This window comes from Melitaea cinxia, chromosome 17 (assembly GCF_905220565.1).
Source record: "Melitaea cinxia chromosome 17, ilMelCinx1.1, whole genome shotgun sequence".
NCBI lineage: Eukaryota > Metazoa > Arthropoda > Insecta > Lepidoptera > Nymphalidae > Melitaea > Melitaea cinxia.
In genome coordinates, this window is record NC_059410.1 from 9,016,911 (window position 1) to 9,042,940 (window position 26,030).

The 26,030-nt window shown below is 32.9% G+C and overlaps 1 protein-coding gene across 1 annotated transcript in view; it reads right to left on the reverse strand.

The window, feature by feature from the left end:
* Positions 1-10,721, reverse strand: part of LOC123661628 (carbohydrate sulfotransferase 11) — a 46,283-nt gene extending 35,562 nt beyond the window's left edge. The window contains exons 1-2 of the mRNA XM_045596584.1: positions 10,544-10,721; positions 10,074-10,130 (exon numbers count right to left, since the gene is read on the reverse strand). Coding sequence (XP_045452540.1) covers positions 10,074-10,130; positions 10,544-10,705 — 219 coding nt within the window. The 5' untranslated portion in view covers positions 10,706-10,721. The remainder of the gene's footprint in view (positions 1-10,073; positions 10,131-10,543) is intronic.
* Between the last annotated feature and the right edge of the window lie 15,309 nt (positions 10,722-26,030).

The following is a 26,030-nucleotide window of genomic DNA, read 5'->3' on the forward strand; positions in this document are numbered from 1 at the left end:
AAAGTAAAAATTATCAAAATCGGTACACCCAGTAAAAAGTTATTACGGATTTTCGAGAGATTCCCTCGATTCCTCTGGGATCCCATCATCAGACCCTAGTTTCCTTATCATGGTACCAAACTAGGGATATCCTCTTTCCAACAAAAAAAGAATTATCAAAATCGATACATCCAGTAGAAAGTTATGCGGTATAATACAACGTAGGTCGACGAAAAAAGCGTCAAGTAAAAACACATTATTAGATATAACTCGAAAAGTAGTTGTTAGATCTCAAATAAATTTAAATGGGACCAATTAGCACACACCATCTTTCGATTAAAACAAAATTTGTCGAAATCGGTCCACCCGGTCAAAAGTTCTGATGTAACATACATAAAAAAAAAAAAAAAAAAAAAAAAAAAAATACAATCGAATTGAGAACCTCCTCCTTTTTTGGAAGTCGGTTAAAAAGGAGCCAAAATTACCGTTGTCTTAATCTTCAAATTCTGTAAAAGAAAACTATCTAAGTATTTCATCTTTATATAGACAGGAGAATTTGCATCGGGCTAAATTATATTTTCTTATTTACTTTATGTATTATGAACTGGAAGCAATATAAATTAGCTGAATTCGAAACCGTGACCTCAGTTTGTCAATCTCATTCTTGTTGACAATCAAGTCGTGACTTTTTTTTTTAAATAAACAACGTCGTTTTTTGCGACGTGACTTATGAGATAACTGTCTTGACTTCCTATAAAGGTCAGACGTGCATTTGACTTTTCTTGTCAGTCACAATACATAAAACGACTATATGTTTTTATTAGATTACTAGCACCCCGCCCTGGCTTCGCATCTATTTAATAAAAATTTCAAAGAAATCCCTATTGTTTTTTTTTGTAAATATAATAAAGCTTATGTCACTCGCGGATAGTCGGAGTCACATTGGATTAAAAAGCGATCTTTCTCTTAATGCTAATTACACTTTTTTGTTCTTCTTTTGAAATTCAATTAAGACATAATACTCATAGTGCTCTAGATACCATAGAAAGGTGGTTTCAGGCTATTTACTTAACGTTAACGTATCTAAGACTATGATTCAGCCTGTAATATTCCACTGCTGGGCATAGGCCTTTTTAACCGACCGGACCGACGGCTAAACGTACTCTCCGAGGCACGATGGGGAGACCTACAAAGACTGCACATTTGTATTTACCCAGACCACGACAAACATCTGAATAGCTAATACAAATGTTTGTCATGTGCAGAGATCGAACCCGCAACCACCAGCGCATAAGCTACAAACCAGTGCTGTGACCGTTACGCCAACGCGTCGTTCATGACTAATTCTTTATTTTTTCGTAACTACGTAATATTTGTTGCGAAAAAGTGATTAACCCTGAACTGATCAAAATAAATAATCGTTCATTTTGTGTTTTATGATAACGAATTGCAAAAGTGTTTACCTAAAGGTATAAAGAACCTCCTCCTTGCTAAGCTCCTTTAAGCTAAGCATAAAGCTAGTATGTACTATAATGTATCCCAACTTAAACCATTAGGTATGTATTTATCGCAATATACGATTAATTAATTATTTATTATATTATACATTATTTAATTGTCTTTAGAGTAAATAATATTGAAGCAATACAAGCAAAACGAAGTCCACGGTTATACCTAGAAGTAGCTCTTGTATAATTATGTTCTTTATTTAAGAACTCAGCAAAAAAAACTTATTCATCTTGAATGCTATTAAATTGCTTGAACTCGAGGCGATTTTTTTCTTCAAATAATTATATTATACCTTACTAAGCATTAGGCTCAGATCACACGAGCCTCTTTTAGAAATAATGTGCGTAAAAATAAAATTAAAATAATTCATAGTATGCTAAATTAACTTCACATCTTCTGTGTTAAATTAATTAATTATAAAATTACTTAATATAACGTTATAAATAAAAATAGCAAATCTTGTCAAATATTAGAAATTACTATTTATATTATAAGTAGTATTTTAAATAAAAATTGCAACTGATCTGAAATTTCAAAAGTGATTAAAAACAATACATATAAAACCAAGATATTTTTTTTGTACGTCCGCCCATCCGCAGCCAACTACAGCAGCGTGGCAGAATAAGCACCTACTCTAATCGAACAAAAGAAGCACTTACCCAGGAGTGTGATGGTTACCGGTTACCGGCGATTTCAAAATTTCACTATATTTATAGTTAAAGATATACAGGAAAAATATTTGAATGTATTTTTCTACCGGGTAATTTGTTATTATCGAGGTCATTGATAGGCCGCGTTTCGATATAGGTTTTATTAATCATGTGCAAATTTTATGTATTCACCAAAAATACAGTGTCATGCATATTTATACTAAAATTATCAAGACTGATTAGATATCAACATTAACTTCTGTATGGGGGTCCAGAAACACACACAACACAAAGACAAACGCCCAGGTCACGACAAATATATGTTGCAAATACATATGTTTGTCAGGAGTGGGGACTGAAATCGTAACAATCAGCGTAACTGACATCTATGTGACTGTTCACAATCAAAAAAATCGCTAAACTCAAAAATTACTGGACTGATTCATCACTCATCACATCATCATAACTCCAGCCTATCGCAGTTCACTGCTGGACATAGTCCTCCAAAAGTTCGCGCCAAAAGTGGCGTTAACTCATGTGTGTTGCCCATAGTCACCACGCTGGGCTGGCGGGTTGGTGACCGCAGGGCTGGCTTTGTCGCACCGAAGACGCTGCTGGACGTCTTCGGCCTGTCTATTTTAATGCCAGCCGTTGGATGGTTATTCCGCCATCGATCGGCTATTTCTAGATTAAGAATTACATCCTGGTTACAAACAGGCTATACATCGGCTAGCTATAAGCTAAATTGAGGAAACTACATTGTTTGGTATAATTTAGGATAATATTGCAAATGATATCTGACACGTTCTAAAAAAAAAACAAAACAAAAACTCATTTTATTCAATTTGACTTTACCCTGCTGAAAGTTCCAAATAAAAAACGATGATTGATGGGAAGCTATTGTAAACTGTGTGTTTGAAATAGGGATTCCAAATTACAATTTTTATCTGTTTTTATCTGGGCTATCTGGAATCCAATAGTTTAAAATTACTTCCCATCAATCATCGTTTTTTATTTGGAAATTTAGCAGGGTAAAAGCACTCATAAATCACTTATTTTTGTGTATTTTGAAACATTGTAAAATCTTTTCTTAAAACAAAATCGTTTTTTTTTTTTAGTTATCTTTAAATAACTATGATATGTTTTGATGTTGACAAGCTCTTAGAGTAAAAGTTTTACTACTTATCTATACAAATAAATAAAATTGGAGTGCCTGTTTGTAATATTAAAATACCGTTTTTAACTAAATTCATATGTAGTGTATACACGCTACATCATATACGTTCCGTCTAATCTCTGAAACGGCTGAAGCGGTTTTTACGGGACTTTGACTGGCAGATAGCTGAGGTAATAAGGAGTAACTTAGGCTACTTTTATTTTAGTTTTTTTTTATAACTCTGCGAACTAAACAATAATTATTTTGTTAAACTAGACGCGGACGAAGTCGCGGGCACAGCTAGTTTTTTATAAAAATATTTTTAAAACTGGTTCTTACACCGTAAGTTTTGTTTCTAACTCGAAAACCGTTAGTCATCGACCTTAGGTTAGGATTTGAATACAGATTTTGTTCTTTTGTTTTCGAACGGTTACTTACGGCGGTTGGAAATGCGACCACGAACGCTTTTACGCCTTTTCTTATACTTTTCACGGTGTCAAATACATTTCACCTAAATATATGGACATTTAAATATATATTACATTCTAAACATTTTTGAATATCATATCAAAAATTGACCGCTCCAGCGGGGTTCGAACCCGCGTCTCCGACGGACATCATCATATCAAAAATTTCGCTCTAGCGGGTACATCGTTCCATAGCTTAATTGGCTAGAGCGCCGACACGGTCAGTCGGAGACGCGGGTTCGAACCCCGCTGGAGCGGTCAATTTTTGATATGATATTCAAAAATGTTTAGTATTCCTAATGTGTGGGTAACACAAAAATAAAATCGTACATATATATTATATTATGCAATTTATTTTATTGCAACATTCTCAGTCAGTCATGGGTTCGATCCCCGCTCGTGATAAACACGACGTTCACCGTCAGGCCTTTGTGTGTTGTATGTGATTCTTGATCCCACTACACAGAGTTTTTTCCTGCTAGGATGATCCTCAGTTAGTGAGAGACATTCATTATTATTATTATAATATCAGAATGTAGAATTTTATACGCTTTTTTTATCGTGGAATATAAAAAGTATAAAAGCAATATGTGGTCACCTAAAAATAAATAAAAAATAAATAAATATTAGTGTCAAAAACTCAGAAACCTCGTGCAAAACACTTTGCTGAAGATCACTACATGATCAAATGCCTAGTTTACGATTCTACGAGGACATATAGACAAACATTAATATATATATATATATATATAAATTATATAGATTTATTAAAGACCATTTTTCTTCAGTAACTTTTAGATAGGAACAGAATTTTTATAATAGATTTAGTATTTTATGACTATCTTGTTTACAAATATAATATTTGTTAAAAGTACAAAAAGAGTTATAACAAAAGAAAAAAAAGTTTATTTCTTTAATTTGTTTGTGTTAGTAAGCACATAATGTCATTGGGTAATATAACATTTGACAAAAGTGGACGTCTTACAAATATCTCGTAAAACTGGTTCTACGTATTACGAAATATTTTAATTTCATAGCTGTGTTGTAATCTTTAGGAAACTGCAATATAGGTAAATAACAATTTATTTGACAAGCGATTAAATCATCATCATAATCATGATCATTTCAGCCTATTGCAGCCCACTGCTGGACATAGGCCTCCACAAGTTCGCACCAAAAATGGCGCAAACTCGTGTGTGAAAGCGTTTAATAAAGAATAGTAACAGGTAATTTTATTTTTCGTATAATTCGGTATTATTACGGTAATTCGTTGTCAAAGAAATGTGCGCATGCAGTGCGATATAAGTAAACAGTAAAGACTCGTTTGGAGACTTTCTACTTGAACCTGAGACAGTGGCGTAGCAAGCTTTTGTATGGCCCTGTATCAAATTTAGTTAGGGGGCCCAAAAGAAGGGTAAAGATTCCTCACAAAAGAAACAAAAATGTTTATATTAAATTAAAATAAATATTTATTGACTACAAGTCACTTCCTCCTAAAAATTGAGCTAGTCAAGCAATTCAAATTAAATATGCACTTTTCTTGCGTTTTTTTTTTTTTTCGGCAATTAGATTTATTAAATTATCTAATAGTTGAAGACGATTTCAGTTTTCCTAAAATTTCTATCTCTATAGACAATAGTGACAGGTCTGATAGCCGCTTCTGTCGCATCGAAGTCCTAAGGTAACTTTGATTAGTTTTAGTTTCGAAGAAACATCTTTCAGCTGTTGCGGTTGTAACGGAACGGTGTAAGGGTAAAGAATAGGTAGCATGCTGTTTTACCTCCGGAAAACTGAATGCAAGGCTATTGAATTTAATCGGCATAGATGGTATTTCCTTGCAACCAATTATTATAAGATAGGGATGCATTAATATGCTGCTGTGAGTTTTCATGGTCAAATAAACATTGCGTAAAATTGCTTCTAACGGAAACACTATTAACCCATGCAAAGGAGTACGATTTGCTTTGACGATCTGCTAATAACCAACAGAAGTGGCAATATGGCTTGTTTAAAACATTAGAATAACATAGCCATGGTTTTTGAATTTGTATGCAGCCTTATTTAAATATGAATAATAATAGGCCGAAAAACATCATTTTATTTCTGAATCTTTTGGAAACGGTCCTTGTGGTTTTAATGGATCCAATTTAAAAATAATTTTTCGTTCACATTCAGTTAGACTGTCACTAAAATATACTCTATCTAACGAAATTATATTATGAAATTCTTCAGATTTATTAGAATCATCGATTTGGATTTCTTCTATTTCCGGATGGCCAACTAATGGAGAATTTGCTTCAAAAGAATCTTAAAATATAATTGAATAAAATAAATACAGTGAAGATTATTTTTAATTATTCGAAACTAGGGGACTAAAACTAATGTTTAGATCATCATTCATCATCATTTCAGCCTATCATAGTCCACTGCTGGACATAGGCCTCCATAAGTTCGCACCAAAAATGGCGTGAACTACTGGCGGGAAGCACGAAATTATGTTACATCGTGGATAACATTTTACTAATTTTTTTGCTTATACACGTTAGGCCCTTGTAGCCCGGGGGCCCCGTAACATTGATACGGCTGATACGGTGGTAGCTACGCCCCTGACCTGAGATAACCGTCTTTTTTACATTTTTAATGATCCATTTTACTTAATTATCCTTCTGTTCCGTACGATGACTTTGACCGTTAAATCACCGGAGCCCAATTTGATATCGTGACTTCATCATTTCGCATTAAACATTCTGTGTAGTACACACTTCTGTACAACTATACTGGTATAATAGAGGTGTGGAGTTTTTGTTTACTTGGACGCTCTAATGTAAGATGTTTCCACTTCGATATGATTTTTTTTTGTCTTATTTAGCCGGATAATTACGGCGTGACTCATAGAAACTAAACTGTAAACGTAAGCGTCAAACCGTATGTTACAACTAGACATTTTATATTTCGAATGTAATGCAAGTACATGAGTACTAAAACCCCATATTCTACTATTCGTAAAATATTCATGTAACAAAGGCGGGTCATTGCCTTTATAATTGTAGTTTGATCAATTGGTATTTTAGTAGTTTAACGCTTACCAGGTATAGTCAGGTGATATGTCAAGTCAGTGTACTCTTCAGCTATGTATTTTCTACTTATTTTATAATGTTTTACTCGGTAGGGTAAAAAGATAAGCTACTTCTAATACAGCATCAAATCATGATCTGTTTTTGTTATACAAGTGTAATATTAGAAACAGAAAAGGCTAGAAAGTACCTACTATAGATACAAGTATATATGCACCCAAAGTGAATATTTGTTTCCTAAGGTCAGTGTAGTTTAGGTATAGTTAGATGACTCCAGGCAGAATAAATGAAATAAAGTCAATATAAACATAGAAGCGGATCTTTATGAGATAAAGTAGACGTTTAACATAGTTGACGTTTGTTAGTCAGTGCTATAACAACTTAATCGTTTATTATGAATCTTGGTATGTACGTATTAAAATGAATAATTATAAAATAGGTCAAGAAATAACGAAATTCCAAATCAATATGGACTATTATAACTAAACGGCATCAAAAATTAAATATACATATATGCATACAAAAATGCTTTTCTATCAGTCAATTCAACTAAATGTTACCGGATTCTCAAAAGAAAAATATTATCACGTGACAATCACAACCTTTCGATTAAAAAAAATTATCGAAATCGGTCCACCTAGTAAAATATTCTGTTCTATAACATACAATAAAAAATACAGTCGAATTGAAAACCTTCTTGGAAGTCGGTTAAAAAAGTTATATACTTTGGTAAGCTTTGTTAACCTAAAATTTTTTTTCAATACGGTTATGAGTAAAACGAAGACTCGTTTACTTCTCGTTATATTCGTTTACTACGGTAGTTTAAAAATATCTTAAAATAATTTCCTTTGAAAATACTTACCTAATTATTTTTTCGCTGTTATACTAGTGCAATTTAAATAAAAAAATATATATAAAGAATTATTTTTAACGACCACGATCACGATTCACCTGTAACATCCCACTGCTGAAAGCAATAAGCAGATTTATCAAGCACGAAAGTCCGAGGTACTCTCAAGCACCATCAGCCACTCGGACGAGGGCCGACATGGGGCTAGTAACACCACCCAGACTTCGGCCAGTGTCCACACCACTACAGCATGCGGAAAATGCGCTGATCGAGTTCCTGGCCATAACAAAGGCTAACCGCGAGGTAAGCCTGGCCATATGCAAGAAAATCATGCAGACCTACCAGTACAACCATGAAAAGTTGCTGGAGGTGGAACTCGAAGAAGCCGAAGCAGCCATTTATAATAACGACACCCGGCAAGTCCTCAAGGGCAACATGTCGGGAAGGTATATGGCTGCATACAACATCACGTCAGGCTTCGTGGACGCAGTCGAAGACGAGGGACAGAACGACGAGATTCAGACCTTTCACACACCGAAAGGGGACCTGGTGGTGGTGGTGGTGGCTAAGTGCGCGAGAGTGATGCTGGGTGATAGGGTACTCGGGATGGCTAAAACCGTCATGAGTGACCCGGACGCCGAAGGCGCTTTAGGGGCTTGGAGGCTACCGCAACTGAGATGGACAAACGGGGTACCCGGATGCGGCAAGACAACTAACATAGTCAGGAATTTCGATGAGGACGGCGAAGTCGTAGCTACGACCACGATCGAGGCAGCGAAAGACCTTAAGGAGAAGCTGGCGCACCGCTATGACAATAAGGCCAAAACGAAGGTGCACACTATGGCGTTCATACTGGCAAATGGTTTTCGTGCGGGCGTTAAGATAAGCCGACTAACGGTGGACGAAGACCTTATGAATCATTTCGGAGCCATAGTCATGGCTGCCCGGCTATCGGCAGCAGAGGAGGTTGTCCTCACCGGAGACGTAAACTAGCTGCCGTACATCGACAGGGAAAACCTGTTCGAGATGCAGTACAGCAGACCTTACCTGTCAGTAGGTATCTCATGCGAGCTGTCCTGCACGCATCGAAACCCAAAAGACGTTGCTTTTGCCATCAGTCAGGTGTACGACAGCATCTACAGCTCGAGCCCGATCATCCACTTGTTGCGCATTTCGAATCACCGACTCACGAATACCAGCAGAACAGGACCGGACCCTGTACGTGACAGTCACACAAAAGGAGAAGAAGGCGTTGATGGGTCGGGGATACGGAGCCGAGGAGGGGTCGAGAATCTTGACCATTCCTGAGGCGCAGGGACAGACGAGTGAAAACGTCATTGTTATCCAGACGAGGGCGGAGAAGCTCCGAATCCATGATAGTGTCTCACATGCGGTGGTCGCGGTGACTAGACACACAACACCTGTGTCTATTACACCGACGACAAGGACGACGCAATCGGCCACTTCGTCAGAAGGGCGGTGGAGGCAAACCGTAGGCAAATCCTCGAGCACAGCCTCAAACTAGTGATCCATAATAGGGATGCGAACGTTATTGAGGATGTGCTCGCGAAGCTGGCGGTCAGCGCTGTTTTAGAAACATGAGAGTGGCTGTCGACAATGCGGTAAATTAACGCATAATACTTAGAGCAATAATTTAGAGTCGCACGTGTTATGTATAAAGCATGTAGTGTGTTATAAAATAGTAATGCATAGAGCATGTAGCTATAAAAAAAAGAGAGAAAGAGAGAGAGAAACCATAATCGTAAATAATTATCTTAATTATTAACCAACATAAACAGCTTTAGTTCGCAATTTGAAGCATGCAAATGTTGAAATTACGCCTCAACGCCTTATGAAAATTAAAATGTAAATAAAAAAGGCACGGGCACTTAAGAGCCCATGGATGTTAAAACTTATATAAAAAAAACATCCCACTGCTGGGCAATGGTCTCTTTCTCTATGTAGAAGCTTTAGAGTTTAATCTGCAGCACTGCGGGTTGACGGATATATTCCTTACAATGAGTAACGACCGCTATCAAGTGTCTATGATAACAACTGGGACCGACTGTTTAACGTTAAATTAAAATTATATATAAACCTAAGTAAGCAATAATGGGCGTTGTATTCCTGATTTTTTTTATCTTATAAGCCCTTTTAATTATTAGGTAAATTCACCACCTTAATGACGAAAATTAAAAAAAAATCTCTACTCCATTATGCTTATTTGGTATTTTATTTCAAACTTAATATATTTAAACTGTTTTGATAAACAAAAAAATAATATTTTTAGCATATAAAGACAAATAGTTCGTGCAGAGTCGTCTATGGACCTTTAATTTTTTTAATTAAGCGCTGTGCAACATCGGCCTTCAAACGAAATTTTATTACCTGTGTCCGCGAAAATGTGGTCGTTAAATATGTTCCATTAATTTTATAGAAGTCACTCTGTAAAAGAAGAAATTTAATTTAAACGAATTTTTTATAATATTTTTTAAGACGACACGACACGAAAACATGCATTTTTGTTTCAAACTACTTTCATAAATACATTTTTTTTAGTGTTTTATGAAATGACAATGAATTTCGTATAATTACAAAAAATATTACATATAGCAAAAATCAGCATTTTTCTGGTTGACCCATTCGTTTCGAAATCGTAATAACTATTTATAAATATCAATAATAATGTTTTAAATTAAATTTTAAGGAATAAGTTATATTATCGTATTCTCATCATTTTATTATGAGTTTATCTTTGTTTTCGAAAAAGGCTCATCTTTATCAACGTTCCATTTGTGAATAACATTTTTTATAAATACCCTCCAAAAATATTCTCTCATTTTACATAAAATGCTTACCTCTTGATAGAAGACTCGTTTCGTGTTGTAGGTCAAATTATACTGTTGGTCAGCTACCATCAGAAGTATGGTAAACGGTAAGAGGAATGCCGCTGCGGCGAGGAACGCCACACACCTCCCCAACCTCATAGCACTAATGTTTCTTCGTCCCATTTTTTTCATATTTAACTTATCACCATCACAAATGTTTAATAAATTTTAATGTTTCATATTTAATAATTTAATTTTGCTTTTACATAATTTTAATTGAGGACACTAAAAATTTAAAATTTCCAATGTGAATGTATGTCATAAATAAATACAAAGGTTTAAGGTTTTACGGACTTAGGGCACCATATTTAAACAGCTCATAAGCTATGTATATATATATGTGTAAAAAAGGAAATTATGACTTTTGGTAATAATGGTATTGGTTACATTTAAATTTATTATTATTGATTATCATATTTTATATTTAAATGAGAACGATCATTACTACCTAATTATCAATTATTTTGCTATTAAAGTGCTAATAATTCTTTTACACTTCGGCTGAAATTAGGTTTGTTTTATTTATTGGCAAGTTGGCACCGTAAAGAAAAACATTAGAGAGACAAGTTTATATTTAGTCTATTTAAAATTCTTAATTACGTTATCTGAGGCTATTAAACTGTGAAAAAAATCGACGAAAAAAAAGCTATCGAGTATAAATTATTAAAGTACAAAAAAAATTGAGTTCGTTCTTACGAACGTCTGGTGAAATTGCTTTAATATCGAAAAGCAATTTTCTTAAGAACGAGAGAGGCTATTTTCTGAAAATTAAATTGCTCGACAGCAGTTTGCAGACGTCGACGGGCACTTTTATTTTAAAAATTCTTTTTTTGTTTTATAATAATTATTTGAAACTTAAATTGGCATCAATACACGTATCAATTTTACATTTTTATGTATATCTATATTATGTAACTTAATAAGTTACTTTTATTAATTATGCAATTTAAAATACTCACCAAAAATATTCGAAACTCCCATTCCAAAAGTTTACGCATATAATAGTTTTGTGTATAAGAGAGTTTCATTTGTATGATAATTTTGTTAATATAAAAAAAAGTAAAATTCTGGTTTATAATTATTATAGTAAAAGTATTACGCTGTGTGATGTATTGCAATACTTTAGCGATCGTCTTTAGACCGAAGAGTTTTTTATTCGTTACGCTTCATTGCAAATTGAGTTATAAACGCTACATTAAAGATTAAACATTTTCGTGATTTACAATAAAATATCATGCATGGAATTATAACACGTTCATTAAGATACGTCTATTTTACAAGTCACAGAATCTCTTTAGACAGTTTTCCCTAATGAATTTCTCCGCACAAATTCATTATGCCAACAGTGCATGCTCGCATGATGACGTAACGTTTGCTTTCGGTTATTTTTTTACGAAAAAGAGTGCAAGAATTAAATTTATATTTATTCTCACTATTGATTCGCTACGGGGCTTTGTTTTTTTTTTTGTAACCATCAGATTATTCTAAACGAAACCTAATATGGACGGACCTGTTACAATTTTATAACAAGTATAGATTACAGCTGTTTTTTTTTTTTGGTGTTAAACAATTGCTAATATAACTATTGTATAGTCAAATTGTTAAACACATTGATACTAACTTCATTGGCACGCCATACTGTGTATCGTTTGCTTGCCAAACATTCTAAGAATTGTATAGTTAATTATGTCATGTATTTTTACCACGAAAATTTTATTTACTACTTATTAAAAGTTTTATTGTTATAGCTCTTGTAGAATTCCATTTGATAAAAGAGTAATGGAGGTATAAAAATATTTTAGACGTTTTTACTCGAGGGGGTTGTATAAAATAATATTATTAACAGTTTAGCGTATAAAAAGATTTTTTTTTAATTTTGTATTCTTATTTTCTGCCTCAAGCATAATATCTAAAATCGCGACATATAAGTACTTTAAACTTTACATAACATTTATGATCACAAAAAATTTAAAGACATCTTTGAATGAGTCGCTATCATTTAAAAAAATCACAAAAGAAACATAAATACATTATGAGAATTAAAGACAATTATGCCAAAGCAATGGAATTAGAAAATTAGTTTTTAATGTCTTTATTGAGTGATTGCCAGGAAAATGTCACGGTTCCCGCCAAGCGTTCAGTAATTGCTGTAATAACTGTAACAGGACTTATTAGACTAACTAGCCGTTATTAATATAACCCAGTTATGTAAAACGGAATGTTTATTACGACATTTGTAAATATAACTAACTAGCTAGTTGTGCCTCGCGGTATCATTTCGCAATATCAGGAAAAAGTACTAATATAATTATATATTATATAGAGCCTTACTCGGTAAATGGATTATCCAACAAAAAAATAACCTGGAATTGAAATCAGCAGGTTTTGAGATTAACGCGTTCAAACAAACAATCAATCAAACAAATTATTTTGCTTTGAAATATTAGTATAGTTGTAACAATTTATAATATTTTTGTTTATTATAAATTGTAACGAACATATTTTCATTATTTCTTATCTATAGGTATTATTATTATATTTTTATTGTTAATAGCCAGTATTATATTTACAAAAAAAGAACACTACGTTACGAGTTCAAAAAAGAGTGTCTAAAAATAGTTTTATTTTGTAAAAATGTCACATCAAACGTAAAATTAAAAAAACACAATTGTTTTAAAAAAATACATTACACATAATATAATAAGTCTACGATTTTCTTTACACTAGCTCGACTTTTTACTACATTTGTATTTAAATTTTCAACAATCTATAAATATTATATGCGTAGCTATAAAAAGTTGACTCACTTAGATTACACAGATAACGGAATTTAATAAAACAAGCTTATATTGCGTACACGCGATGCTGGTTTTGCAAGTAAAAAGATTGATGTGTTATGTATGCAATAGACGTACATATAAGACACTAGCGGTTGCACGCGGCGTCACTCACGTATAAATTGATTAAGTTTAAAAAATTATATTCGGACACTACAACTACCAGACTACTTGCAGAGCTCGATTTTCATAAGGCTTTATAGAACATTTATGCCAAAAACACTCTACCTTTAGTATACGATTATTTACGATTTGTATAATACTTACGTTGAAAATAGCAACTATAACGTGATTAAAATGAAAATTTTGAATTAATTGACAATTGTGCACTACATTCGTAAATTTAAGAAATGAGCGATTCGACTATTTTAATTTTGCTAACTTTTGTTTGTTATCATGCATAGTAACGACGTTGTAAATGAAAAATGGAGTACCATTTTTTGGAAGAAATCCAAGGTTTTCGAGTGTTTAGATAATAAAAAACGTTTGCTTTCCACTAGTAGCAATATTGTTATTGATCACTTTACGAACAGATTTAACAGACGTTATTGCTTTTTTTCAGGTTTTTTTTACAATGATACCCAATGGTATATGCACTTCGTGAATAGTTTCTCAACCGGACACATAAAGCATTGACATTTACACCATAAAATTATGTTTTATAATTTTCACTAAAACAAATCGAAATTTGTTGTTGGGAGTTAAGTGAAAATTACTAATTTAGAATCTGCTGTATACACACAACCAAGGACAGGGATTTTTGGAAAAATCTGCAGACCTTTACCCAAATAGAGGACCATATTTCAATTAAACAAGATTAACAATAATATATTATAATAATATATTAAGTAAATTTACTAACACTCTACTAACAACAAATGAAGTATAACTTAAAAATATGGAATAAGTGGCCTTTTATTTTTATTTATTTTATTTAAGTTAAAATTAAAATATGTGTAGGTATTTAGAATAAATCCGCAAAAACGGTAGGACGAAAATCGGTTCAGACGCCTTCGGAAAAATCGATGTGTATACTGTTTGCTCGCAAACGAAAAAAAACCGACTTCAATTACATCGACGAGTAATACAACGTAGATCGACGAAAAAATAGTCAAGTAACTACGCGTTATCAAAGATTACTCAAAAAAAGTAGTTATCAGATCTCAATAAAAATTATATGACGTGACCACATGACAAACATCAGCTTGCGATTAAATTAAAAATTATTAAAATCGGTACACCCAGTAAAAAGTTATTGCGGATTTTCCAGAGTTTCCCTCGATTTCTCCGGGATCCCATCATCAGCTCCTGGTTTCCTTATCATGGTACTAAACTAGAGATATCTTCTTTCCAACAAAAAAAGAATTATCAAAATCGGTACACCCAGTAAAAAGTTATTGCGGATTTTCGAGTTTCCCTCGATTTTTCTGGGATCCCATCATCAGATCCTGGTTTCCTTATCATGGTACCAAACTAAGGATATCCCCTTTCCAACAAAAAAAGAATTATCAAAATCGGTACATCCAGTAGAAAGTTATGTGGTATAATACAACGTAGGTCGACGAAAAAAGCGTCAAGTAAAAACGCTTTATTAGATATAACTCGAAAAGTAGTTGTTAGATCTCAAATAAATTTAAATGGGACCAATTGACACATACCACCTTTCCATTAAAAAAAAATTGTCGAAATCGGTCCACACGGTCAATAGTTCTGATGTACCATACATAAAGAAAAAAAAAATACTGTCGAATTGACAACCTCCTCCTTTTTTGGAAGTCGGTTAAAAAAGATCTAATGTAAGGACCACTAATATCAAATAAATAAACAAGAAATCAACAAAAAGAGCAAATATCATGCATGACATCTTTAAAAAAAACCGAACCTATTCAAAACTGACAAACATAATCGAACACAAAAAATATATAAAGATAAACACAAAACAAGGCTTCTTTTTGTAGCCTGCTAAAAATGAAATTCACCTAAATCTTCATGGAGGTTGGCACCTACACCCACACGAATTTATTTAAATATCAAATAAAATGCAGTCTATATTTGGCACGCTTTAAATTTAAACACGGATTTGTGTATTCTATTCGAATACTCCTATCGTCTGATCTTATACCTACAACTTAAAAGCTATATTTTGCCCACAAAGATTTTTGTACGATCTTATCTTTGAATACCCGTGACTTTAATTCAAATTTAGAGTTACAAAAAACTCTTAAACGATTTTACTTACTAACTAAAAATGCCTAGTCTTATTTCAAGTGTATGTTAGCGTTATTATCTAAAGAAGCGATAGGTATTGTAGACTTATTTAATTTATTTTGTCCTTAATATGTATGTAATCAATACCTACTAGATTAAATATAATAAACAATGTAATTTTTCGGCTCTGCCTAACTTTTCTTAATTGTCTGTGGTCTGTTTTAAAACCCAAAATAATAAATAAATATATCACATTGATTTTAACCAATCAGGCGTAAACCTCGCGAAACGGCTATTACTTTTGGATGAGTAGTGCGTGACTTGTCAAACAAAACACATTAATGTAAATCATGGTCGGACATAAGCCATAAAAATGTTCTTTGATATTAATAATTATGGTCAGTAAAGATCTTTTTATATACGAAAAATAATATTAAATAATATATACATAGTTTATATTAAAACGATTTTTTTTTACTAAACTGCTTTATGATAAATTTAAGGGATTTTCAAGCGTCAAATGTACAGATATCTTTTGCCTAAAGGCCGGAAATGTATACCCGCAACCCCTTTAATGCTGCAGGTGGCGACGGTAACCATTTAATAGCAGATGGTACTTTCTGCTTTTTTGTGACCCTTGTTATAAAAAAGTCTGTTGAAAAAATCGTAAATTAAAATAGGTGTCAAGCCGGAATAGTTTTTACTAATTTAGGTCGCAATCATTATCGACATTAGTATTGTTGATACTGCTATCTCCTCAAAATAGTTAATAAAGTCTAATATATAAATAATATATTATTTGTCAATTATTAGAGTTGTCATGTCTAACTGACTTCGTTATAAAGGCTAACGTTGATATTGTGCTGGCTCTATTATGTAGCGGGTACATATGTATCCGATTTATTTTCTCAACTAAATTTATTTTTGAATTTAAGATTGATGATTCTTTACACTAAAGTATTTTTTTTATTTCTTGTCTTATTTTTTCTTCGTAAAGATTAAGACATGTTGATTACTTTTATTTCACGTTACTTCTTTATTGGATAGCATGAAGTCGAAAGGTAATTACAGACGTAGGTACTCGTACATATAATAGTATAGTTCTTTAGACTGACATGACTTCGTTCATTTATCAATGCCAATTTCTGTGGTAAAGACTTCATTTACCATCCCAATTATCAACCAATTAACATGACATAAAAAATCTTACATAGGTACTATTAGAAGTTAAGCTAAAAATATTTAAAAAAGAAATAAATAAAAAAAGTATAAAATACTTCGACAATTTCGTATTAAGACGACGCGTACTTTTTTTGCAGTTTTACTCGTGTTGAACTCTCCGTAGTTGTCATTGGATATTTTTTAGGATTCGAGATTCTAAACAATAAATTGTCAACCTTACTTTAAAAAATCCAGTCAAAAGGTAACTCCACAGCATTAAAGTGTTAATTAGAAAAAAAAAACACGGTAGTTCGCGGTTACCGTGACCAAGGACGTCGTTAGTTTAATCACAACTGCGTGTTAACATTGTAACTTTACTCGATAAGGAAAATTTTAATTTACTTTCAGTTTATTTTAATTTAAATAGGAACAAATTAAATTTTACTATTAGACTAAATTTGAAAAAAAAAAATATTAACAATTTAAATTAACGCGTACCAATTCACCCAGAATGAACTTGTAAGTTGTTGGTAAAATTGTTAGAGCTCCAAAGTTAAAAATTATATCGTAAGTAAGTTTTGTTTGGTTTTAATAAATTTTAGGTTTTTAGCTCTCACCGTCACTATTATCACTTATTATTCAAATTTTAAGTAGGACTTACCACAACTATTATTCTGTGATTACCATTGATGGTGATTACCGACATTTTGGTGACAGTGGGATGTAAATTGATTTCAATTTAAACGCAAGTGCAATTTAAAGAAATTTCAGTTCGATTTGGAAAATAATTCTTCTGTTAGCTGATAAAATCTTGCTATTTAGTGAAGGGTGTTACAGACTATAGAATATACGCTATTTAGGAATGGTACGATCCTTTCATCTATTGTATACACACTAAACAATATGGGATGTGCTCGAATAAAAGAAAGCAATTACATCTATGCATATAACTAGCAGTTGCCCGTGGCTTCTCTCGCGTAGAAATTGCGTGAAATTTAATATTTACATAAGAGGGGTTAAAGTAGTGAATAATCATTACACGACAACTGACTACTATTCCATGAAGCATCATTGAGACTGCTCACAAAGATCACTCTCAATCACGCTTCATGGAAAAGCCGTACGAAAAACACTCTTCCCTTAGGTTTTCTCAAGCCATTTTTAGGTAATTTCAGTAATACGAATTTATCTCTTATTTTAAAATATAGAATTATCGAAACAATGCAAAACTTATTAATTTTCTATGCAAACGAAATCTCAAAAAATAAAATATCAGTCTTCTAAAATTTCTACTTCCGATATAACAAAAAAAACATTTAAGATATACCTATCATGGCGTAAAAGTTACTTTGAAACTTGACTAATTATTTATTCAATATCTAATCGGGTCTAAGAATAAATTTTAAAATAATGTTTATAATTTCAAATCAGTCATACAAGATTTTGATGTAAGTCATATATATATTTGCCGTGTGGTGTTGGTCGAGTAGAATAGCACCACCCCCTTTCTTCCCATGGGGCCGTAAAAGGCGACCAAGGGATAAACCTGGCTCAAAATCATCAGGGTCCTGGAGAAGGAAAATTTCATTCGAAACCCGGAATGGGGTCTCCGTCAAAAATTCGGCATAGCTCTAAAATGCGAAAGACTCCTGCAGCCGAACTGGCTCCACATCGACTCGTCGTTCCTGTGGGCCTAGCCAGTGAGATCGAGAAGGTGGCGCTTAGGCAACTCTGCGTTTTCCTGAAGAGTGTCGACACGAGTAGGCGACACAGTGTCTGTCTGACACTGTCTAAATCGTCTACAACAGACGGACTAAGGCCAATGAATGAATATATATATTTATACAGGAACTGTGAAAATATAGCACTTCTTTTGATCAGTTGCGAAGACCTTGACATACATAATGACTGAACTCCACATAATGTTACACGTGACCAACGTCGAATATAAAATATAAATAATTTGTCTGCATATTTTTGCATGACATCATTTCAATGAGGTGAGGCTCGTACATTAATTAGAACTATGTTAATTAGATTTTCACCTTATGTAGATTAATTTAAGCCTCTATTATACGTTATATTATGCAGGTATGTGGTTACTCTTCTTATCAATTCATAGTAAAAACATATAAAACATAGCTTAGAATTTTAAAAGTATGTTAAGAATTAATTGCAGTAATTGTGTTTGCTCGCAAACGAAAATAAAACATACATCAATTTACATCGACAAGTAATAAGTAGTATTACAACGAAAAAATAATCAATTATTCATTGTTAAGAATAACTCAAAAATATCTCGTCAGTTGTCGATCAAATTTAATGAGTAGTCCCTTTGTAAGAAAAAGATATGAGGTATCATATAAAAAAAAATACAGTCGAATTAGTAGAGTAGAAGTCGCTTCTTCTCGTCAGTTTTATGAATGACAGTCATATTACGGAAGTTTGTATAATAATGAAGGTCAAATGCTTACAATTAGAACATTTTCAATTTATGCAGTTTTTAGATCAACGATTTAAATAGTCCAGTTAATTCTAAAGAATAATATATATGCTATTGTATTCTATCACAACAGTATTGTATTCATCATAGTTTTCATTAATGCACATATATTGTATGTAATATTACAGAAATATGATTAAAATATCAAATATTCCACAAATTTTATACAACTTCCTTATTAAAATGCGAAAAAAATCAAATGAAAACCTTAATGCAATTATGACAAAAATGTTCCCATCAAAATGGGAATGATATAATCGTGTCTATGATATACTTGATTTTTATTGGTTACGTCAAGTTTCAGCCTTTAATATCCCACTGGTGGGCATAGGCCTCTTTCTTCATGAGGAGAAGAATCAGAGCTTAATCCACCACGCTGCTCCAATGCGGGTTGGCGAATATATTCCCTACTATGAGTAACGATCGCTATCAGGTGTACATGATAGCAAACGGGACCTACGGCTTAGCGTGCTCTCCGAGGCACGGCGGGAGACCCACAAGGACTGCACAACTGCAGTTGATTACGTCATGTTGGTCCAATTCGTGATATATATAAAGGGAACTGCTTAATAATCAATTAATCTTGAAATTACAGTATTTTATAGTGCGTTTTTTAAGAATTTTGCTATAGGAGTTATTTTTCAATACTTATGTACCTACATAACTGAGCACATCAAAGCTAAAAATTTCATAAGAATATTATACACGTTAATTACAAAAGGAAAAACTAATGCAGTTATATAGCAATGTTCCCATTAACCATATTATAATGACTAAAATGCAATGGTATATAAACTAACAATAATTTATTTTGTAACAAATATTTTCGTTATTTAAGGAAACATACTGCTTAATTCTCAAATTAAGAATAATGAATTTGAAGCGCGCAGTAGACGTACCTAATGGCTTTGTTAACAATGATTTCATTTGCACAATCTCATACTACTAACTGTGTAGTTAGTATTATTACAGCGTTGTAATTACTGACTAGAATTACTTCGTGCTTTCACTAGCAATCTATGTATAAAAATACAAATTAATCGGTGCTATGTATATGTACGCGCATATAGGTTCCGAACGCCTGCATCATATTGGAAAACTCTTTTTTATGTTTGTTATCGCCAGGACAAGAATTGTATTTATAAGTACATTTTATAATGATGCTCATTTTTAAATAAGGTTAAAAAAATCGAGATGTCATTAAAAATGACGGTTCGAAGTTCACCGGGTAAGTCAGTATTTCTTTTATTTTCGTATAGTTGATATGTCTTATAAGTAAACAGAATCAAAATCAAAATAAAAAAAAAGCTTTATTCAAACAGGCCCCAAGAGCACCTTCGAATCGTCATTTTACAAATTATAACTTTAAAAATAAATTATTATTTTTGTAGAAGTAAAGCTACCACCGATTCGGAATGTAGATTCTGCAGAGAAGAATCGGCAAGAAATTCCGCAGTTACATACTCTTTTTAAGTATAGGATATACTTCTATTTAATGAGTAAAAGATCTTCCAATTCTATTTAAAATAAACTAAATCTTCTGCTTCGATATACTAGTAGTAGATTGAAAAAAGAATGTCTCGACACCAGGCATCAAGGTTACAAAGTGATTGTCTCCTACGGAGCACACAAATCTAGCCACCAAGGAATTTATAACTTATTACAAATTATAAATCTTTACTTTTGAGATGAAAAATTTACTTTAAGTTACGGTTATAGTCAAAATTAGCAAGCACTAATAAAATTTAAATGTAACGCTAAGTTAAATTAAATCATAAAAACAAAAATAAAACAATAATAATAAAATTAAATCGAAGACTGGAAAAAAGAAAAAATATTAAATAAATTAAAGCCAAATACAAAAGGTAAAAAAATAGTAAAAATAAAAGCGTTTACTTACAAAGTTATTATGCTTGCTCTTGTTATGAAGGCAACAACTAATTCTATTATGTCGTAACAACATTGTAAAGTTGTCGAACAAAAATAATAACTTTAAATTTATAGAAAAGTTTAAATATCGAATAATTAACAGTTTTTTTAGATAACTCAACGGCAAAAAATTACGAAAAAAGAAATGTCATTTTCTAACCTCTTACATAGATTATTAAAGAATGATGAAGAGAATCATTTATTTATTTAAATAGGTGTAGAAAATGATATATCACAATCGTTTTATCTTTTTAACCAGGTATGGGGCGCGTTAATAATCGCAAAATATTTTTGATGACTAAAGTTTATTTTTTTATCAAAGACATCAGTTTGTTGTAGTCCACCATGAAGTTTTATAGCGGCAATGCGTCTTGACTATGCGGGGCCCATAACATTAGGAATTGATTGTATAAGACCGCCACCAACAATGCCTAATCACAAATAACTGAGACTCCACTACTCAAAAACAATTTTTGTTCAAAATTGTGGTAGCTTTACTAATATTATTTGTGTGAAAATTTGTATGTATTATACATACAAATCTGACTCTCGTTGGGTAATACTAGAAAGGATTTTATAGTCTGGGTTCTGAGTGTAAGGGTTTACATAAACAAAATAACGTTAGGTCAGTATATTTTAACTTTGTACTGAGCACTGGTGTGGGGAGTCCCCATATTAAAAAAAATATATATTTACCAATTGGACTTTAGGATATGAGTTGAATCTAAGTGTAAAAAAATATTGTATTCTCCCAATTCGCAGTGCTTAATAGAGCCTGATTAAAAAAATACTTTACCTATAGTATATGAAGTTTTAATGATTTATATTTACAGTAGTACGTAATTTATCATAATTCAATATAATCTAACGAATGTTAAGGAGAGGCCTTACATGCCGGATTTTTCTATACATGAAAGTACCTACCCGAAGTTACGCTTCAGCCTGTAATATACCACTGCTGGGCATAGGCCTCTTTTCCTATGTAGGAGAAGGATCAAAGCTTAATCCACCACGCTGCTCCAATGCAGGTTTTCGGATATATGTATATATGCTATGAGTAACGATCGCTATCGGATGTACATGATAACAACTGGGACCGACAGCTTAACGTGCTCTCCGAGGCACGGTGGGGAGACCTACAAGGACTAACAACCAGAGCGGAAATAAATATGTTATGTTGTTTTTGTTTAGAAATCGCACGTTCAATGAAAAATAAAATAATATACTTGATATGTCAATGAAAGCGGGTTCTTGTGATATTTCGTAATGTTTTTCTGACCCCCCCCCCCCTTGCTCTCTCATGTGATTATTGGACAATCCCCTATTACTTAAATTTAACCGCTAGCCCAAAGAGAACCCAATTAGTCTTACATTAAATTCCCCAACCGTAGCTAAATAGGCCTCTGCGTGACATTTCCATATCTAGCCCAAAATGGCAGTCCAAAGAGAATCCTATTCGTCGCACATTCAAATTTCTAGTCGTATTATTATGTATAATTATTTATTTATTTAGTTTTATACTTAATACTTATTTTACAATTATTTTATAATAACTCTTTTTATTTATCTATCGCGTGCAAAAGATTTTTCATCCATTATTCATGCAAGTATTGTGTAAATAATTATTATGTAACAATCAAACATATTTTCTTATCATAATTTTACATCGAAAGTAATTCATATATAAACTTATACCTAATTACCTATCTATACAAATAAATAAAATTGGATTGTCTGTTTGTAGGTATGATGAATAATACTGCTTTCAAGCACTGTTATGTTCCTGTTGGTGAGTAAGGTGACCAGATCTCCTGGAGCGAATTAGGGATTAGGGTCGGCAACGCGCTTGCGATGCTGCTGATATTGCAGACCGGTCGGTAATCGCTTACCATCAGTTGAGCCGTACGCTTGTTTGCCGACCTAGTTATATATTTAAAAAAATACCCATCATATAATTTTTTATAGTAAAATTATTAACGCATACAGTTAATATAGATATTTGTAGCACTTCTTTATTGATCACCGTAACACCTATTGTCCTATAAGATGTAATTAAATGTGCCGAAAACGAGCGGTTTTATTTTAATAACTAGCTGCCCGGACAAACTTCGTTCTGTCAAAAGTTAATGGTAACAATATTTTTTTTTTTAGGATTGAAACCTTCCGTGGGCCTTAAGGAACATACAAAAAAAATTAGTCGAATTGGCCGAGCCATTCGACATTCTCCTCCATTCACTCCATTTTTCGAGTTATGCGCTTAGCAACATTAATTTTTATTTATATAGAAGTTAAAAATTGTACGGTACCTCTACGCTCCTTAATTTTAATTATATACTATTTTTGTTGATGCAACCTGTTCAGAGACGCTAGCCCCTTCCCATCTACATGGAACCAACAAAAACAAAAGCAGACAAATACAGGGGTCTAGGCTCCGAATATGATTTTGTCCCATTCGGTGTCGAGACCCTTGGTCCGTGGGGTCCTAGTGCTATAACACTTTTTAAGAAAATAGCAAAAAGGGTATTCGACATCACAGGAGACCGAAGAGCTGGCAGCTACTTCGGACAAAGAATTAGTCTAGCTATTCAAAGGGGGGAACGCTGTTAGTATCTTCGGAACCTTGCCTAAAGGGACTCATTTTAATAATATGTTTAGTTATTATATTATGTATATATATACCTATTTATACTTTAGGTTTTTTAGTTTAATGTAATTTATCTAATTATTATTATTATATTATAGGTTTTTATTATTCATAGATATAGCGACAATAGTTCCAGAGAGAGAGTACAGACGGACTTACGGCCGGTCTTAATAATCTATCTATAGTTCAATTCTGTTGCTTACTAAAGTTTTTTCCTAATAATCAATACTAGCATCCCGCCCCGGCTTCGGACGGGTATTTAACAAAACTTTCAAAATATTTTTCCCCCTATTTTTTTGAAAATATAAAATAGCCTATGTCGCCCGCGGATAGGCTTCCCAACGGTGAAAGAATTTTTCAAATCGGTTCAGTAGTTTCGGAGCCTATTCAATGCAAATAAACAATCAAATCTTTCCTCTTCATTCATTAGTATAGATATCTCTAACCGCCGCTTCTCAATAGCAACGTCTTCGAGGCACTCAGTTAAGTCAAAGATAGAAAGAAATATGTAAGTATATAATATGGCTTTTCTTTCGTTCATACCATATACATTTGTAACAAAATTAAAGTAAATTAAGATTGTTTCAGGCGCTAAAAGAATGAAAACAGAAATCAACACAAAGTGTAAATTATTATTTTTATGTGAATTTAAAAAACTACGGTAGGGTACGATTTAGCCTATAACACCACACTGTAGGGTTGCGAATATATTCCCTACGAGTAACGATCGCTATCAGGTGTACATGATAACAACCGCAACCGACGGCTTAACGTGCTCTCCGAGGCACGGTGGGGAGACCCACAAGGACAGACATTCAAACCGGAAACAAATTTTTGTACAAACACAACATCCATCCCGAGCGGTTTCGAACCCGCAAACCGTCGATGTTTAGACAACTACACGCATCACTACACCGGTTATTTAAAAAACTAACAATTATTTTATTACAAAAACATTATATAGCAACAGATTAACTAAAATTAGAAGGTTACTCTTACTTTTAACATCATTTTGTCATTGAGCACCGTTATATAATAGATTTGAAACAAGCTTGTGACATTAGAAGCGACTGGTTGACCTCGGGATGTAATCGTGAATCACTCGTTATGCGGTAGAAATATGTTAAGCCGAGCGCTAAGACCAATAGCACATTGATAAAGTTTATCTCACACATATGTTGCTGATAGGCTATCAATGATCAATGATGATGGAGGTAAAACGGGGCCTAGTTGGTTAAACTTATAACCTAGATCTATAGTTTTTTTTCTGCTTTCGTATAGAAATGTAGCAGGTGGAATGGAGTTTGAAACGAAAAAAAAGAACATCAGATATCTGTTTTACATCGTTGTGTCAATCGGAAAACGGTGATATTGGGCTTAGGTACCTATGACAATAACAGTAATAAATCTGACCGATAATTAATTATAATAATTGAAAACTGAAAAGGTCATTCTATAGCTAGTGTCCGCGGCTTCTCTCGCATGGACGTTGTTAATTTAAAAAAAAAATTAAAACCTATTTATTTATTTTTTTAATTAGAAAACTTAAAAAAATATAATATATACACACGGTCATTTGTTTCTATGGTAACCAACTTAATGCTTGTGTTACAGGTAACAGCTAATATAGCTAAATATTATCATCTATATATTAACACATGAAGCAAAAACTTTGTACGCCTTTTTACGAAAATTGGGCGGACGGAGGCGTATGAAATTTCGTACACTTATAGTTTATATAGAGAAGGTGTGCATAATGCTAATATTTTATTTAAATTATGCATAAAAATTTGTATTGGCCATACAGGTTTTTGCCGTGGTCTGGGTGTTTGTGCAGTCGTGTAAGCCGTCGGTCCCGGTTGCTATCATGTACACCTGATAGCGATCGTTACTCATAGTAGGGAATATATCCGCCAACCCGCATTGGAGCAGCGTGGTGGATTAAGCTCTGATCCTTCTCCTACATGGGGAAAGAGGCCTATGCCCAGTAGTGGGATATTACAGGCTGAAGCGTATGTGTAAAAATATATTAAATCAATAAAAAAAAAAACATTACACACCTATCATGTATTACATTCATTGTATACTCTTTTTTTTATGTCAAATTCTTTAGACAAATTGAAATTTTTTTAAAAACATTCTTTATTTTAATTATTTTTTAGTTTTATTTTATTT